A 17711-nucleotide genomic window follows, 5' to 3' on the forward strand; every position below is an offset into this window, starting at 1 on the left:
TGGAGATCGAGTACAGTAAAATAAAGTGGATTACCTTGATCTAAATAAAATGAAATAAATGTAAATCCATGTCAATTGAAACTATTTATGTATATATCACTTGATCTTTAAATGAGGAATGCCATTATTTTTAGACCAATGCAAATGCACTGCATACCACGCTCTTCTTTCTTCAAGAAAATGTTTTGAAAATCTAACAAAATTGAAAGCTCATCTAAAAAAAAGGTCTTTGCTAGCCTGACAGTTCATAAAAACGTCGTATAGTTTTTACTGTGCACCACATCACTACGATTCCCCAACTCCATACACACATAAAAAGCTCCAAACATTTTCCACCCCATAGTTCAACCCTCCCGCTTTTCAAACGCACCGCACTTTCCTTACTATACATTATTTTACTATACAATATAAAAGTATTTTCATGCTGTGCAAGTCAGCAGCACAACAAATTTAGTTTGACATTTTGCATGGCATTTTGTGCAACTTTAGGAAATGGCTTACACAAAATATTTACAAGCCCTCACAGCGAACAGCCATTTAATGTCAGCTACGTGCGGTTGTCATAAGCTCTAAGATAAATCAGCTCAGGGTCAAAAGTATCTTTAGCCGCTGGAAACATAAACAACGCTCCCAAACGAGAAAAGCTGCCAAGAAACGCGGAGGTTTTTCTGAAAAGCGTGAAGGTGTCGTAGGCAAAGGTCGACGTATGCAAATTGCATTTTAGGATCTTGCTGGTTCTGGTCGATTGTGGTTCATTGTTAAGCAGCTGACATTTCAGTTGGACAAAGGAGAACCGGCTAAAAGCCAAGCCGGCCGCTATATTTTCGAAGAAACAAACCTGAACAACTCGGCGTTTTTTTTTTTATTTTTCAATATCAAGACACATTCGAAGCTGAAGCTTCATTAACATAATTGATGCGCCATTGGACGACTCGGCGGCTGCGGCTGCGGCAGCGAATCTTCGAGCCATTATATTGTCTTCATGGCTTGGGGGCAGAGCGAATCGATGGACAGGTTTTCCGGCGCATGCTTACCACCTAACCGGTTTTCGGTGGCCAGTTACAGCCCAACGATCCGTGGTCCACCATCCCCAACTTGGAGCTCTCATCTCCAATTCTGTCTGCCCCGATCCACACTGTAATTTTCAATTTCATTTCGAGATCTCAGGCTTGACGTTTGTTTTTTTATTTTTTTGGCTGCCAGCAAACGTCTTTTGAGCCAACTCGATTGGAATTCAAGTCGCGTACTGAGGAAAAAATCACATACATCACATATCACAGGGAAAACGATCGAGTTATCGAGTGGCCACAGAGCTGGTGTTTATCTAAGTGGAGTGAATAGGGGAAAAATGATGATTGATATGTGAATGTAGAACCGGCGAGTGGCAATCGATATCTTAACTGGGCGATGCAAGTGGGTCATTTGTATAAGTGTGATGTCAGAACAAGCAGATTGAATAATAAAGAAATATCAAGAAACTTCCATTCCATAAAATAACTTATTTTGGACCCCAGACAGACTCATCTTCGATTAGCAATGCAGACACGCAAGTCCTGTTATTATAATTTTGCCAACGGCTGGCTGTCTATTATTTATATATTCGCCACTAAAACAGAAAGGAACAAAAAAATAACCAACTCCACATGGCTATTAATTATGGCAGCTGCTCTTTGATATGCGGGCAGCTGCTGAAAGTTAATGAAATTTTGCGGTTCAAGCTTTTGACTTACATAAAACGGCTAAACGATATCAATCAAATTCCCTTCTTTTTATGTTATTACATGATTCGATTTATAGAGCAGAAGAAGGCGAGTGAAAAAGCCTGCAAGGCAAACAGGTTTGTCCCAGACAAACTCGGCCGCAGAAAAATAAATGGCTGTAAAAAAAAAGGAACGGAAAAAAGTAAAGGCGATGGAGTATAGTAATATCCTCCATAATGCAGTCGCGGCATCAGCAAAATCTCTATGAAGCCAATTTATATTGGAGTGGCAAACGAAGCGAGAGCCCTGCGACATAAAACCGAATGCAATTCAAAGCCATTTTTCTCGCTGGCAGCTCGAAAATCATATCTGATATTCGCTATAAAGGTACGAATGTATGTGTATGACCCTTGGCGATGCACTCCACAGATAGATGATATGCGACATATAAATCAGCACCAAAAATCCGAATCTGGAGAGCGGAAGTAAAATTTGGAAAACACATTGGAATAGGAGGAATGACAGAAATACACAATCTGACAGCTGCCGTTGGATGGAGAACAATGGATTGGATTGGACATGGCTATTGATATTGGTACTGGGTATTCCACTTGATTTCTTCTGCACTTTTTTTCTCCATTTTTCCCATTTTCCATTTGTTGACCCGAGTGCAATTGTAGCCGGGAATCGAACTGAGGCCACAGATGAACCATTGTTGCATTTTGGGTCAGAACCAGGGAATGTTTTCCTTTTTGCCCGGCGACATCTGACGTTCGAATGGTGAACAGAAAACGAAGAGGAGTTGATTCAGCCACAACTCAACTGATATTAATTCTGTTTACCTTGATGACTTCAGTTGGAGAGGGCACACAAAGGCAAACTGCAATGGAACTTTGGCCAGCCACATGTTTTTCGCTTTTCGCTTGTAAATATTTAATTGAAATCGATACGTGGCGCCAGTTCACAAAGTAGTTTGTCCGGGGAAACAACTGCTCTGAACGAGCAGATGACGTAAAATTCTAGTAAACTCCAGAGGCACCGACTATTTGGTTAAATTTAATTTGAGCTCCCATTGCAACTGCACTTCCAAGCGGCACCTTTCATGCCACCCCAACTCACCCACTTTTGTTTATTGGTCTTCCAGCAAATTAGCGGCCTGACCTTAATCACTTAAGAGTTTACATAATGCCAGCAGTTCCACAACTGAAATATATATATACCGCCACGAATTCGGTGACGCAATTAACACAGAATTTTGTATCTTTGTATCTTTGGAAATGGCATCGCGAGAGTTTAAGTCACAAAAGTTGCACCAGCCGCGATAAGATAAAATTTCTAACGATAAGTTTGTGTTCGCATGCCAAGCCAAAATTAGCGGCAATCGAACACAAGAAAAAATTAGCCAAAAACTTAAACAAATTTTCGTTAAAGTAGATCTCAGAGTTTTTATTTGGTCACGCGCTCAAACACCGAACACTCACAAAAAAATAGTTTAACCTTTTTTGGGGGTGAGCAGCCAAATATGGAAAAATTACTCGACAAATATTTCAAGTTTGGTTTTATTTTTTATTTTCTATTTGTTCATTGATTTCGTTTGGATGTGGGCCGAATTTAGAGGCGACATTTAAAATGTTCGCCTGTCAGCTTGAATTATTTCGGAGTTGTTTATGGCGATGATTAGACCTTGTGAACTGAAGAGATGACTGCAGAGGAGGAGTGATGTGCCAACCAGCAGGTAGAATGAAGTATATTCTTCTTGTTTTTTTCAAGCGGATTGAAAGTCTGCCACTTCCGCCTTTCGAAACTCATCTATTAATTAAGAAAGCCGCCATCGGATCGAAGCCCCCAACCAATTACAAACGCCACTCTCTCATCGGCCGCGAACAATGCAACGCTTTGTTGCCACTCAGGGTCAATGTGTTGCACGTTATGAGTTATGTGTTATATATGGGAGTGGTAACTGTGTGCTTATGCCATTCGTATTATCCATCCAACGACAGACGTCTCTGACATCAGAAATCAGAAATCGAAGCTGACGGGGCACAACTCTTTTCCCTTTTCCCATCACACGCACAAAAGGATCCAACTTCAGATACTTTATTTAATGCTAATTACGTCGTTTGAAAGACAAGTGCAACGATCTCTATGGGTTCCGTCTCTAGCATTTATTTGCCGGGTAATTAAGGCGCCTGTCTGGCTGAAAAGAGTTCGCCAACCTCGAATGAAAAATATAAATAATTTCGCACTCAATTAAATGTCCCACACATTCTATACACATATAGATATTCTTGTTCCGCTTGGTGATCCGGCTGCATTTTTTTATTATATCTCGCACTTGACTCATTTTCACAGCATATCGACATTATTTTTCCCGATTTCCTCTATTTCTAGGTAAGTTCTCGTTTTGCTCGATCTTCCGGTGACGTGAGTAAGTGGCAAGCTTTTATTAGAGTGCAACCGTCAACATCTTAAGTTCAGTTTGTGGTTCCTCGATTGCCTTATCGCCGTGAGTAATGCCCCCTTAACATTCTAAGTGATCAGTGAGAAAGCACTTTGGTTCATATCAATGGGATACCATTACTCCTTCAGACCTCAGATGTATCGCGTGAATGTGGCTCTCCGCCCTCCAGTTTGTTGATGTTTTTTCCAGTTTTGATTTTTGATTAATTGGGCGGGCTGAGATAACTATGCAGGAAGTAAATTTGTTTGCTCAGCAGGCATGCAAGGAAATATAAAATGAAATAACCCGTCGAAGGTGCTCCACATGTGAGTGATGCACTCGAAAGCAGAAGCTTCGCCGATCGTGAGAAATGAGGAAATTGGACAGTGCTGATGAGCCCTGATGGGCAATTATTTCCTGTTCATAATTCAGAAAAGAACTAGATTTGATGGGAAAAAGTCAGTTGGAAAAGAAGGCCATTATAAATCTACCAGATTTATGGAGTTCACAGGTTGTTACCGCTCTACATTCAATTTGTTGAAAACAAAATGATTTACACTTTATAAAACATGTAAATTATTGTATAAATACCTGTTTAATTGTGCAACAATGCATAGAGACTTTTGAAGTTTCTAAGCCACGTTCAACTAGTCCGCGACCTTATCTCAGATTAATTCGAGCATTTACCAGACTTAATCGGCAGATCGGCAAATCGCCAAACTGGCTCCATAACTAGCTTCCTTATTTGTCAGGTTCTTATCTCAGTCACTGTCTGTCGCTGTGCACTCCTCAGCATTTCAATTAAGCGCCAACAGTCGTCCCAATTCACCGGCTACGCAAGGAGACCAAACGAGCCAAGTCGGAGCTAATTTCATTAGCCATCTAGTCTGGTCTTTGGACACACTTTCGTTCACACACGGCCTCCACAACTTCGATCCGTTCCGATTGGATTCGATCCGTTGCGACCCTCGGCGACTTTCACATACTAGTAACTGCACAGAGAAAAAAAACATGTTAAATGGCTTGTTAGCACACATGACGAGATCGTAATTCGAAATTGGTACTTCCGTTTAATAGCTTCAAATATTTATGGTCAAAAACATACGAGTATATTGGGATTGTTTACTTTTAACGAAATGGTGTAAAAACATTCAGGAAACTATCGTTACTTTACGACAACAGATTGTTTATTGAAATAACCAAATAAAAAAAAGCTTTAATAAAAATATTTTATCTGTTATATACTTTTTATAATATATTGAAATCGCTGCAAAAGTAATCATAATATTTGCACTTTTTTTCCGTGCCTCTGCCGCATGCAAGCACACGATCTTTTTGTGTTGATTAAAGAAGACGATTCGTGGCTTTTGCAAATTACTTTCATTTTCTGTAAAAGCCAAAAGTTGCTGGCTCGGCTTTTAGAAATTGCTGTGGATGTGGCTGTGGAGAAAATGCCATGGCTAACCAGTCATTGACAAACTGTCAGCCAAAGTCGAAGTTGTGGACACACTGAGGATTAAAGCCACCCCTTCAACACAACTCCCGCCTGTGTATTCAGTCTGAGTATCCGAGTATCTGAGTATCTTAGTGACTGAGTACGAGTATCTCGACTGGGCCTAAGTGTGTCATGCAAATTTTCCAGCTGCTCCGCTTGTAATTTGATATTGTCATTAGTTTGGTGTGTGCGCACTCGACTGTGGAACTCTCGGCACTCTGTGCTTAGCTTTACCCACTTGGACAAGGAAGTATCTTTGTATCTTTTCCTTCGCTTCTTTTTTCTATGTTTTGCTCCATGCGAAGCGCTGCACTTGACAGCGGCGATTATGTTACTTGCGGTAGCTGCTGGGCGTTGGTAGGTGGGTGGTGGTGGGCTTTTGCATTATGCATGCCATGACGCTCATTAGTGCGGCTTGTTGAAGATGAGAAAGGGCAGTAAAGTGGTGAAAATGTGGGGAAAAGCGGTGGAAAGGTTGTGGAAAAGCGGTGGCAAAGCGGGCAAAAGAACAATAGCACTAAATTGCCCTCAAGGCAAACTGCTCTCTTTCGCTTTAAATTTACTGGAAAAATCTGAGCTGGCTCACTTTCGGAATTCCATCAAATCTTTGGCACTTCGTGTTGGCCATCGTCAATGACAAAACTTTTAAATGGTACACTTTTGAGCGATTGCAACAGTTTTCCACTGGCATGCCACTTAACTTTAATGTCAAATGTCAGTTTGTTATATTTCACAAGAACGAAACTTTCATTCTAAATACATCCACAGCCGCCGAATGATTTTGCAAAGCCATAGAAATTAGCTCTTTAAATGAAGAATGACACTTTTAGTGCCCCCTCCCGGGTTAAAAAAAAAATACTAATATATATTTGCCGTTTGGGGGAATTTCGGAAGAGGGAATGGGGATAAGGGGAGAAGTAAGACAAGTGTTGACAGTTGCTTGATGGCGCTGAAATGTAAAAGCCAAGTGGGGAAAGATACTTTTTGACAGTTTCCTCACGGAGATTCAGTCGCCAGAGGATGGCAAGTGTGTGTTTGGTAATTAGTTTTCATTTCAGGCAATCCGCCGCTGAAATTATTATTCAGCACCAGAATTTGCAAGTGGAAATTTTAAAGGGGTACTAACAGTGTGTTGTTATTATATGTTTACATTTAAACTACAAAGTAATATTCTGCTGGCGTGTTTCATTTACCCACACTTTGTTCTGAGACTCAAAATAAATGGATTTATAATATTTGTATATGGGGTAGGGAAACTTATTTAGTTTTTAAGCTCACAACCAATTGGTATTACGTAACAAAAACCATTTGATTATCAGACTCTAATCATGCGTTGAGAAGAACCGTTAAAAACGACTGAAAAATGTATGAAAAAAAGACACAATAAACAATGGCAACGGCATCAAAACACGATTTTTACGATAAACTGTCCTATCATGCCAACAACTCGACTATTTATACACTTTACGATTGGCCACATTAATGAAATTTATTCACTCCGGATTCCGGAAGACCACAGCGAATGGCGCAAAGAAATCGAGGGGAGATGGGAAAACCATGAATACAAACCGCAGGCATTTTAATTTTTATGTTTTAACATGAAAAACGCTGTGCAATGTCAACCAGCATCAAGCGCTACAGTAATTTGCATCCATCAGATACAGTTTATTTTGGTGGCCGCTTATTAAAAACTCACAAAAAAAAAATGCGGCAAAAATAAATTCAAAAGTTGCAATTTGCATACAAATCACGTTTCTGATACAAATTGTATTTTTGATTCGCAATAAGCAGAAATTTCTTGAATGAACTTGCGTCAGTTGTTTTGCTTCGGCTGACGGCGAACTTGCAGATACGTAGATACTATACGTAGATTTGCGTATTTGGGAAAGATCATCCGGTGATTCACTTGTCGCTCGACCTGACCGGCAGACAACTGTGAATGAGTAAGCTCGCTTGGCTCGTTTCATGCAAATTATGGCAAATTTATGGCAAATAAAAGCACTCAAATGCCGCGGCGAGAAAAACGAGATACTTTCGCTTAAGTGCTGGATGCTACTTTGTGCTGGAACTATATCTAAATTATCGAGCAGCCAAGTCAATTAGTCAGTGAGTGGGTAGGACTGCCATGTGCCTGGTAATTGTTTCAGATACATTTCGCAAGTCATAGATACGGGATTAAACGGGCTCAACTCGCTGGTGGGCATATTTCTCAATCTGGTGCACAATTTGGACTCTGCGGAATTCCGACTGGCATTCTGCTGTAAACGTTACATTTTTTTTTGTTAAACAATTAATTTAATTAAAATTTACGCTTATGGCACATTTTAATTACTGATGAAAACAACTGTATGTTGTGGCTCCACTTCAAGCCAAACAAAGAAATTTTCAACTTCAACGCATCTTTTAAAGACCAACCGCTCGCTCCTGGCGACAATCTGCTTTACACAGAAAACAAATGCTTTCATAATATTTTGAAATCTCTTTAAATCTATAATGGTTCCTTCAGCATTAAAGACTTTTCTTTACGTTTCGCAATTATAAGAAAAACGACAATTGCATAAGTCTACAATTTGAGCTCGAGTATGCCGCACCCTTTACACCCATCTTCAAACTTTTTCTTGGGTAATCGTTGCCCAAGTAGTTGAAGATACACATTGTGATAAAGACCAACACTAATTTGGTTTTGTTTCTGTTCCAATGGCAGTGCCATTGTGCTTTCGTGATTTCATTCATAATTTTCTGACTCTGACACATTTCCAGATAGCCCTCGAGAAACTTTCCCAAGATTTTGTTTTGTTTATATATTCCAAAATTTGGCAATGTCTTTGAACCCATTTTGAAACGTGTTAATGTGCATTTGGGCTTCTCGCCCGCCGACCATTACGAAATGCTATATAACACCGAATTCAACTTCAAATCCGAGTCACAAATTCAGCTCTCTAGCTTTTCTCAGACCGCCAGCTTTCGCAAGTGAAATTGCTGGCACAGCCAACGAAAAGAAAACCGAGTTGAACATTACATTTTTTGTTGCTCTTTAATGGGGAGTATAATTTATTTTTTTGTTTATTTAGTTTGCAGGGGGTTTACTTGCGTTTCTGTGTTAATTAGATGAGTCCACTTTTTCCGTAACTGCTGTGAAGAGGGTCAAAGTGTAGCTAAGCTGGGTTAATTACAAAACTTTAGAAACTACTAGGTGGCTGGCTAGAAGTATAATTGGGCAAGCTGAATGAAACTCCCGAATGACCATTAAATTTGTTAAGTTATTGAAGCCCAAAAGGAAACACTACCATTTTCCGATTGACAAAACAGCAAATTGCCATTGTATAGATTTGCTGACTAATGGATAAGAAGCTCGATTCTTTGAAGAATGCTTTATTTCGGCTTACAAAAGTGTCAAACGGCATTTGTGTGGACCAATTTCGCATCACTCTTGACATTGACACCAACATCCAACATCCAACGACCAACAACCAACAACTTTTCCCAACCTCAATTACAATCAATCACACATGGTGTCTGTTGGTCAGCTGGCCAAATAGCATTTCTGGCCCAAGTCCAACTGAAACCGAAGTCGTGCGTGTTTTGTTCGAAAATTACAATAATGATGGAGGCCATTCATTCCACTCCTCACCCCTCACTCCTTTTGGCCTTTCAACGGAACAACAACGAAACAGGACAAGTTGGGCAAAACCGCTTGGTGCAAAAATTTCATTTATCATAAAGTTTGTGGGGCAGTCCAAGGACCTTCCCCCGCTCTTGTGTGTGATAAAAATGACAAAGGACTGTCGTGGTTAATGATGATGATGCCGCCCGGCAGGAGGCCAGCTGATAAATCTCTAGAGCCACATGTGCCAGCCACTTGTTTCCCACTTTTCCCAGTCAAGATTTCACTCTCTAGGCGAGTTATTGAGCACAAAAGCGGTTGGTGGTTGCCAAAGTCGTTTTCGCCACATTTGAAAATGTCACTCATGTGAAACGCTTGACCAGTTTTTCATTTTCATTTGGCGGAAAAGCAACGAGTTTTCTCGCCGCACAAGAAACCAAATATTTTTGTATCAATTATTAATGTGCTGCCATGTGAGGCGCTTAAATTAGGAGCAGGTTTGCTTTTTTGATGGGCGTTGATTGCAAATTTATGATGCCGGAAGTCCTTGCAAAAAGGCAGTTCATAAAACCACAAAATGCACTAAGCCATTTAATGAAAGTAGGCCGTATACTACGTATGTAGATAAAACCATTCATCATCTGGCTTGCATGTCGTTTGGCTTCCTCGTTCTACATGACCCACTTGAAGTACGAGTATTTCCCCATGCCACAGCGAATGCATGAAAATCAATGAAGCTTACAAAATATTTACCGCCCATTAGCACATCATAAACAGGGGGCGGGGCATTGGGGAAACAGAGGGCCATAGCTATAGCTATGTATTTCCCACACAACCTTGCCCCTCGGATGACAAGGGTCCTTCAAGTACCTACGCTAATAAGCAAATGTTGGGAAATACGAGACTTCTTTACTTTGCATATGACATATGTGACAGGCGGTAAAAACAAAAGCGCCAGAAGAACACATGTAAGACTTCTGTTTGGCATACCAAGGAAGGGAATATACCTACTTATATCTTCCTGAAGCAGCGTAAGTAGTATGGCTTTGATTGGCGGAAGTGCTGGCAGTTTTTGAGTTCTTGAGTTGGTCTTTTGTGGTTCAGACCACCATCAATGAATGTGCCAGACAGCTGGACGGCAAAACAAAACTCCAGTTAATATTTTAAATTGCATAAATATACAAACAAGCACTATATTTGAAGTACAAAAAGTTCGAGAAACTTCCTTTAAGAAATCAATAACAAACTACTGGCCAGAACTCTTTGCACTTTAATTATTTATAAATAGTTAAGAGCCAGGGCTCTGTGGAAAATCACTTCCCTACCTGCAGGCTATGGTAGCCGACAAATGAGGGTACATTTTCTTAAGAACTGCAGCAGGTGCTAGGCGACAGGCGTTCATTAAGAACGTATCCTGGCATCCCGTAGATACGCAGATACTCGGATACATGTGGGTGTGCGCCAGTCTGGATCGCAAACTGATTGTCAGACGGTGTGTCTCCCTTTTCAATCTTTTTCTTCTTTTATTATTTTTTGGCATGCATTACCCTTAATGAACTGAGGACCTCGAGACAATGTCTGGAGTAGGAACTTTACCTGCATCGAGGCAGCTACCCGTACATTAATGTTTGAAACCGGGCGCTATTATAAATAATTGCACAAGAAAATAGGTAAAACAGTGCAAAGTTTCCCTGCCACTGGCTGTTGACAATGGTCTGGATGGGATAAAAGGCATAGAGGTAGAGGCATATACACCTGGCACAGTTCTCACGGCCCCGGGGCAAAATCGCTGGGCTTGTGGGCAGGCGGACTTGTGTCTTTTGTCTGGCGAAGATTGGGATCTGATCGGATTGGATCGGAAAGTGGGCGGAAGAAGAAGTATGAGGCGACAAAGCCAGCGACAAAGGTGTAAATCGATGATAAATGGAAAGCAAAATACTCAAGATCAATAATCTCGAGGCGATCTATTTAAAAGAGTCGGAAGTTCAGGCTGAAAACGGAATTCTCTGATGAGAACGATATGGAATGGAAGAGAATATAAGCATGCTTAATCTGAAATGCAACACAAATATATAATTTACATAAATCTTAATAATATGTACATATATCTTACTTTCTGAGTCGCTTAATAACTCTTTACATACTCATATCAATAAGTTAATGCACAGATTTCTTTGATAATATTCTCGGTTTATTTGTTGACTTTAATCTTCCAACTAATTTGTTTTTTGACTAAAGTAAGATAAAATCAAAATATCCCATTTTGCTGGCAGACACCTTTCAGTCATTTTCGCCTAATCAAAACAAGTCATAAAATTGTTCACGATTTTTTTAAACAAAAGTGTGAATGAAGCTCGAGAAATGATTGACAGCGGGCTTAATTGAAGCGTTGAACCTGAGAGCAGAGAGCGGAGAGCTGGCCAAAACATGATGGCCCAAACATGAGTGGCAGTGGAAGGAGGCAGGCTGGCCTCCACTTGGCCACTGATGGCTGGTGCTCCTAGTTGGCTGACCTGGCAACAGCCGTGACAGAGATGTCTCTTGTCATCACAGCGCTCAATCAAACGAAAGTCTAGACGAGTGTGACAAAGGCGAGTGCAGAAAGTTGGCTAACTAACTGGCTGGCAGGCAAAGCTAATTTGACTGAACGGGCCAGGAAACGGAAGTGGAAAGCGTTGTGGCAGTGGTAGCTGGATGCATATCTGGACACATATGAAGATGGATGGACTTGTGGCCCAGCTCTGCAACTATGCCCACCTGCCGATCCATCGAGCAACTTAACAATTGACAACTGGCAGCCAATTTGGGTACAGAGCCACAAAGAGCTGTTCCAGTCAGTCAACATTTAGGGAATTTAGTTTGCGGTTTAGACCAAGCCCCTGCTCAAGCGAACATCTTGTTAATATTGACTGGCTAATGTACTTCACACCTTTGTTTGCACTGTGAATCAGTTGCGAGTCGTGCCAAAAGTAGCCAAAAGATTCACTCTGCTTCAGTCGATGCGCACATTCACTTCCTCGTCGTGTGTATTTAAATTGCTCATCAGCGAGAGGCATCAGCGGCAAAATGAAAAATACAAAATTCTAATTTACATAAACAATTAAAGGCAGCGAACCGAGCAAAAATAACACGACCCGAAATAAACAGAGAAAATTTCAATGCAAACAAAAAAGATGATTGCACTTGAATGCGGCAAAAAGCGAGAGCCTGCCGGAATGATAGTGTATTTATAGAGTGCGTCGTTCGTTAATTGTTTAATGCGACAATTATGACATTATTACTCATACGCACTGGTGAACGCCTGACCTTAGCCAGACCGGGTGTTGCCGCTGCCAGTCCGCCAGAACGAGTGCTCAATCGCCCACACTCGATCGCGATCATAATGAACACAGAGCACAGCTCTAGTGACAAATAAGTCGCTGGCACACTTGACTGTCTACGTTCCCAACTCGATTTTGCTTAATGAAACTCGTTTTGGTTGCTCCGATCGAATAAGCCGCGTCATATATGTATATTTTTTCAAGCGGACTTGGAATTTTTTTTAACAAATTTATAACATAATCAGAAAACGCAGGTGGATTGAATAGAACCACAAAATATTCTTCAAAACTCTTCTGGCAGCTTAAGCATTTTAATCCCCTATTAATGTATTACATATCAAAATACTCTATGCATTGTTAGAACTACTCTGTGTGGTGATTAGTCTTTGTATAAATTGAATTAAGCTATATTTTAAATGTGTCTTTCCTTTTCTCTTTCCAGGTGAGTTGCAACAAACAAACCAATTGGCTGAATTTCAAGCAAGACGTAAGCAAAAACATTACTTTTTCCTGCCAATTCTGGCACCTTTCCATTGAACTACCAATTTCAGCAATGAGTAGGTGCCACTAACTTCTCAAATGTAGGCAGCTTATTGCCAGGGCCAAAAGAACACTACATTGTGGGGTTAAGCGTAAAGAAAAGATGTGAAAAAATTCGCTGGATTGCAGTTTTGCAGTTTAGAGTCTTCTTGGTCTCTGGGTTTCTGCCAGGCGTGTCAAGCTGTGACCGGGGCAAGAAATACCAAAAGACTGCGAAAAATACCAGAGCTTTCGCTCGCATGTGTTGCACTCGCTACGTGTTCATGTTAAATGTCATAATCAGGCATGGCAAACAACTACAACTCGCACCAAGTTTATCTAGATACAAAGTTGACTTGGAGCCGCATGTGAAATGCTTTTTCCAGGGCGGCGGTTCCATGCTGGGCGTGACCTTACATAGTTGCGGCTAATAGATACACATAAGATACAGGAACGTGTGAAGCCAGCTCAGTTCCTCAGTTCCGCCGAGAGTTGGACCATCAATTGCAGTCCGCCCTTCTGCCCAGCATCTCGCACATCACCTCTGAGCACTTTTGAAGTTGTCTGAATAAAAAAGAAAACCTCATGATTTTCATCGAGCCCGCATGACGCCAAAGTCCCCAAGAGGGAGTGGGGATGCCACATGAGGGAGCTGGGGGGCTTTAAAAAATATGCATAGAATTTTAAAAATAAAACCGACAACGAGTTTTGCGCTGTGAAATACTGCTAGTTAGAATTACCCTTGATATTTAAATTGCAAAGTTGGCATAAATTTTAAGTAAAAGGGATATATTGGAACTATATAAACTTTGGTTTTAAAAATATTTAGGAATGGATTTTTGGCACTATTATAATTTATCCTCTTGAAACACACTTCATTAAGCTCATCTCTGCATGTACTCAAATACAGGGTAAACTTTGCTTCCAACAATGCGCTTGTTTTCTGCAGAACAAACACCACATGTGTTGCAATTCAGAGGCACTCCAACCCCCTTTCCCTTTCCCTTCCCCCTCAGGATCAAAGAAAAAAAACGATTTAGGCCGGCAGCCAATGGGCCAACACTTCCTGGGCCAAGTTCAAGGGCTGCTCTTGCGGCTCCTTCGACTTCCTGTTCTCGTTTTCCCGCTGCACACATGGCACACCAAATGCTCAACACTTTTTGCGTTAGCATTTATATGATTTACTTTTTTTCTTGTTTTTGGCACACACAGAGTCGCCAAATGATGAATTTCTAAGAAACCAAACCACCAGAGAACAACTGAAATTCTCGTTCTGGTTTCTGCTCTTTTATTCATCTCTTAGTGCTGCGCGGCAGGATCTCGTCTTTTTGTTATTTTTTTTTTGTATTTCTGGCCGTGTGAACATGGCTCGTTTTGAGATTCTTCTTGGGCAGAAAATGGGTTTTTCGGGCAGCCACCCCACTGAGAAACAGGCAGGCGCAATTTTCCATTTCCCGTTGCCAAATGCATTTCAAAAGAGCTAGGCAATTGGAATTGAAACGCAGCTTGCCATTCTGAGTGACTGACAGTTAGGCACCGAGAAAAAGTTAGAATGTATGTGGATAGACTGGAGGGAGTCTGTTGAAGGTCGATGGGTTGAATTGCTTGAGGAGATTGTGAGTTAGTGCACAAATAGTCAAACAAAACTCACAAAAGATGAGTTCAATCGCAGGCACATTGGAAAACTGACTATCCTAAAAAGCAAGCAATTGAAACTTTTAAATTTGTTTTGTAGGTCAACGAAATATTTGTAGATTTGTAGATTTAATTTTCCTTGAATTCAATTCCTTTCATATCCATCCAACGCGAATTCTTTAGAAACTTGACCGTAAATATCTTTGATGTGGCAAGGCAGATAAAAACTAATTTCTCATTTTTTATTCACTTACCACGCCCATTGCCACATCGCCAGTCAGTTGCGTTTGCAGCCAAAAAGGCAGAAAGAAAAAAACATAGAAAAATCTCAGCTTTGTGGTCATGAAGGTCGCCTTATTAACACATAAACCATAAAAGCCAAAAACCGTAGGCACATGTTTGGCCAAAACAAGAACGGCAAAACAGCACCGAAAATCTTCGTGGCCTGCCTGCTTAGAATTGCCCACATGTGTGTCACGTCACGGCAGACGACAATGCGCCGCAACAGATACTTAGATACTAAGATACAAAGATACACACAAACTCAGATGCTGGGGTATTCAGATACTTTTTGCATGTGCTCACGAGCATGTGTAGAACACACACACACAGCCAGACCCCTTGAACTGGGCTTGTTTTCGCCATATGTGATGGGGAAAAAATCAAATAAAATAAATGTTTAGGCGGACTCTGTGTCATGAAAATCTTTGCTCAACAGAATTTTGAATAGTCGTCAATGGGAGTTGGTACGTTTCGGTTCGAGCTGATCTTAGGCCAAGTGTTGTGCAGTGTTGAGTGTCAGTGAAACTCCATCGAAATTCGAATAAATAAACTAACAACTGTTGGAAAGATTTCTTTATGAAATTTGAACTCAACGGAAAAAGGAAATCCATTCATAGTTCAATTTACCTCAGAGCTAAATGATTTTTTCAACGGATTTGCATTGGGTAAGCAACTCTCAACATTAGTTGACTTTCAATTAAAACGAAACAAGTATTTGAACGTCGAACATTTCCATTTTGGTACTGCTTTTTCAATTGTTTCAACATGACTTGTGTTGGCAAATTGAATTTCATTTTCAGCTGCGGATTATATTTGACTTTTGCTCAACATTCACCGAAAAAAAAAGCAGACCATTGTTTTTCTTCAGCTCTTTTTTTTATTTTGTTGCCTTTTGATGTTAACTCATCCAACCAAAGTCATAAATACTTGCTGTGCTCTCAACTGGCAAAAGAGAAAAATATTTATTAAATAAAAAGTCAGCTCCTGGCCCACCTTTTCATATGCCATTTGATGCCATTTTCCTTTTTCTTTGCCGCTGTGCCGAGTTGCCGGGTTGCCGGGCCTAACTTCCCCTCACATTTCCAGCTGTTGCACAAATTTTCACTTTGTGTGTTCTTTTCACTGAACCCGCCAACGCTGAAAGTAGTTTGTGTCTGTGGATGCGTGTGCATAATTAAATTACAAAAGTTTTTTATTATAAAAGTCATTGACTGACGGACTGGCTGCCTTTTAAAGCGGTAATTGTTTTAAAGAGCCGCCTTTGATATTGCTGATTAATATACTACACTAGGCTGATTAATATATGCGAGCAGAGGAGTTAAAAGATTAAAGATCTTAAAATTCAATATACCAGCTAAACCAGGTTAAATGTTATTTATTTGTTATTGAAGGGAATTTTCACATGACTTACAGATTTGCTATTTTAAGCATCGGCATAAGAGGAGAGTGATTACGAGGAGTAAACCTGTGACTTGTTAGATAAAGTAGGAAGCTTTAAAAAAAGGTGCAATATATATAAAAATTGTGGATAAACATATGCTGTTGGCGATGACACATTTGGGCTTGGTAAACGGAAATCAAAAGTCAGATTGAAGACTTAACAATTTATAATTGAAGAACTGAAGAGGCTGCATTGTCAGTGTTGGCGTATTGCTGTACACAAATGGAACAGGGTGTGAATCCATCAAAATGATGATGTGTGGCGGAAATTTCAGTCCTCATCCTCATCCTCGTCCAGTGCAACCTCAATTAAAAGCCACCATAAATGGGGCGCCAGACAGACCCAGCCTGGCCAGGTAATTATATAAGCCCAGTTGAGTGCAATCAAAAAGAAATACCAGAAATATATATATTTTTTTCACCACTGTCTGCTTGAATTGGCGGCAACAAACAGTGAAACCCGCAGCATAAATAATCAAAATTGTTGGGGGAAATGGAATTTCTGCAATTGCAAAAGATTTCGCACACGAAAAAATGACATGAACTGCAATGAAAATGAGGGCATTGAGACACTGAAGTCATAAGGGTTATATAATCACTACAGAGTTGCACAAAGACATCTTTTTGAATTTTTTTCCAAAAAAAAAGGTTGCATTTTTGCGTGGCTCGCGGAAGCTGCAACACTTGAACATTTGTTCTCAGTTGGAGTTGATTTCTTTGTCTCTTCGGTTAATGTTAAACACACAACTATGATGGCTAATTAAAAATGCATTTATTTATTTAAATGAGTGTTTAAAGAGCGATAAGAAATGATAATTTATCTTTTATGGTACATATAGTAAATGCAAAACAAATAGGTGGCTGAGCAGAAAGATAATGCCTGAATGAAAGGCAAATAGAGGTAGGTCTCAGATAAAGAGCGCTTTTGTAGTTACCCGAAGTTGGATTTATCCAGTTCTCTAGTTCGCATTTCCGCTAATTGACAGTCTAGCTTACAAACTTTTTTAGCTCCAACTTTAATGCCATTGATTTGACACAGAATTGTATTTATTTTGGTACAAAGAGCGCTAAAAAAAAGTATTGTATGTATCTTAATTTTCGCCCACAGCAGTGGAAAAAATGCTACAAAATTGGGGCCCCAATTGCGAAAAGGCAAAAGCAAACTCATTTTGCTCATTAACTGCAATGGCTGAAGCACGTTTCGTCCTTTCTCTTTCCCGCCGCATCAGTCGCTCTCTTTCCTCCCTTTCCTTGGCATTCCGAGCGCACAATAGTT

The 17711-nt window shown here is 40.3% G+C and overlaps 1 protein-coding gene across 7 annotated transcripts in view; it reads left to right on the top strand.

The window, feature by feature from the left end:
- Nucleotides 1–17711, top strand: part of LOC120458091 — a 39165-nt gene that overhangs the window by 10554 nt on the left and 10900 nt on the right. For 2 of the 7 annotated variants that reach the window (XM_039645611.1, XM_039645613.1), the window contains exon 4: nt 13002–13046. The exons of 3 other annotated variants lie outside the window; for them this stretch is intronic. In XM_039645611.1, the coding sequence (XP_039501545.1) occupies nt 13002–13046 (45 nt within the window). Of the gene's footprint in view, nt 1–13001; nt 13047–15433; nt 15661–17711 lie in introns of those variants that run through there. 2 more of the 7 variants (XM_039645617.1, XM_039645618.2) reach the window with 2 other exon arrangements.

Source organism: Drosophila santomea, chromosome 2L (genome assembly GCF_016746245.2).
Source record: "Drosophila santomea strain STO CAGO 1482 chromosome 2L, Prin_Dsan_1.1, whole genome shotgun sequence".
Lineage (NCBI taxonomy): Eukaryota > Metazoa > Arthropoda > Insecta > Diptera > Drosophilidae > Drosophila > Drosophila santomea.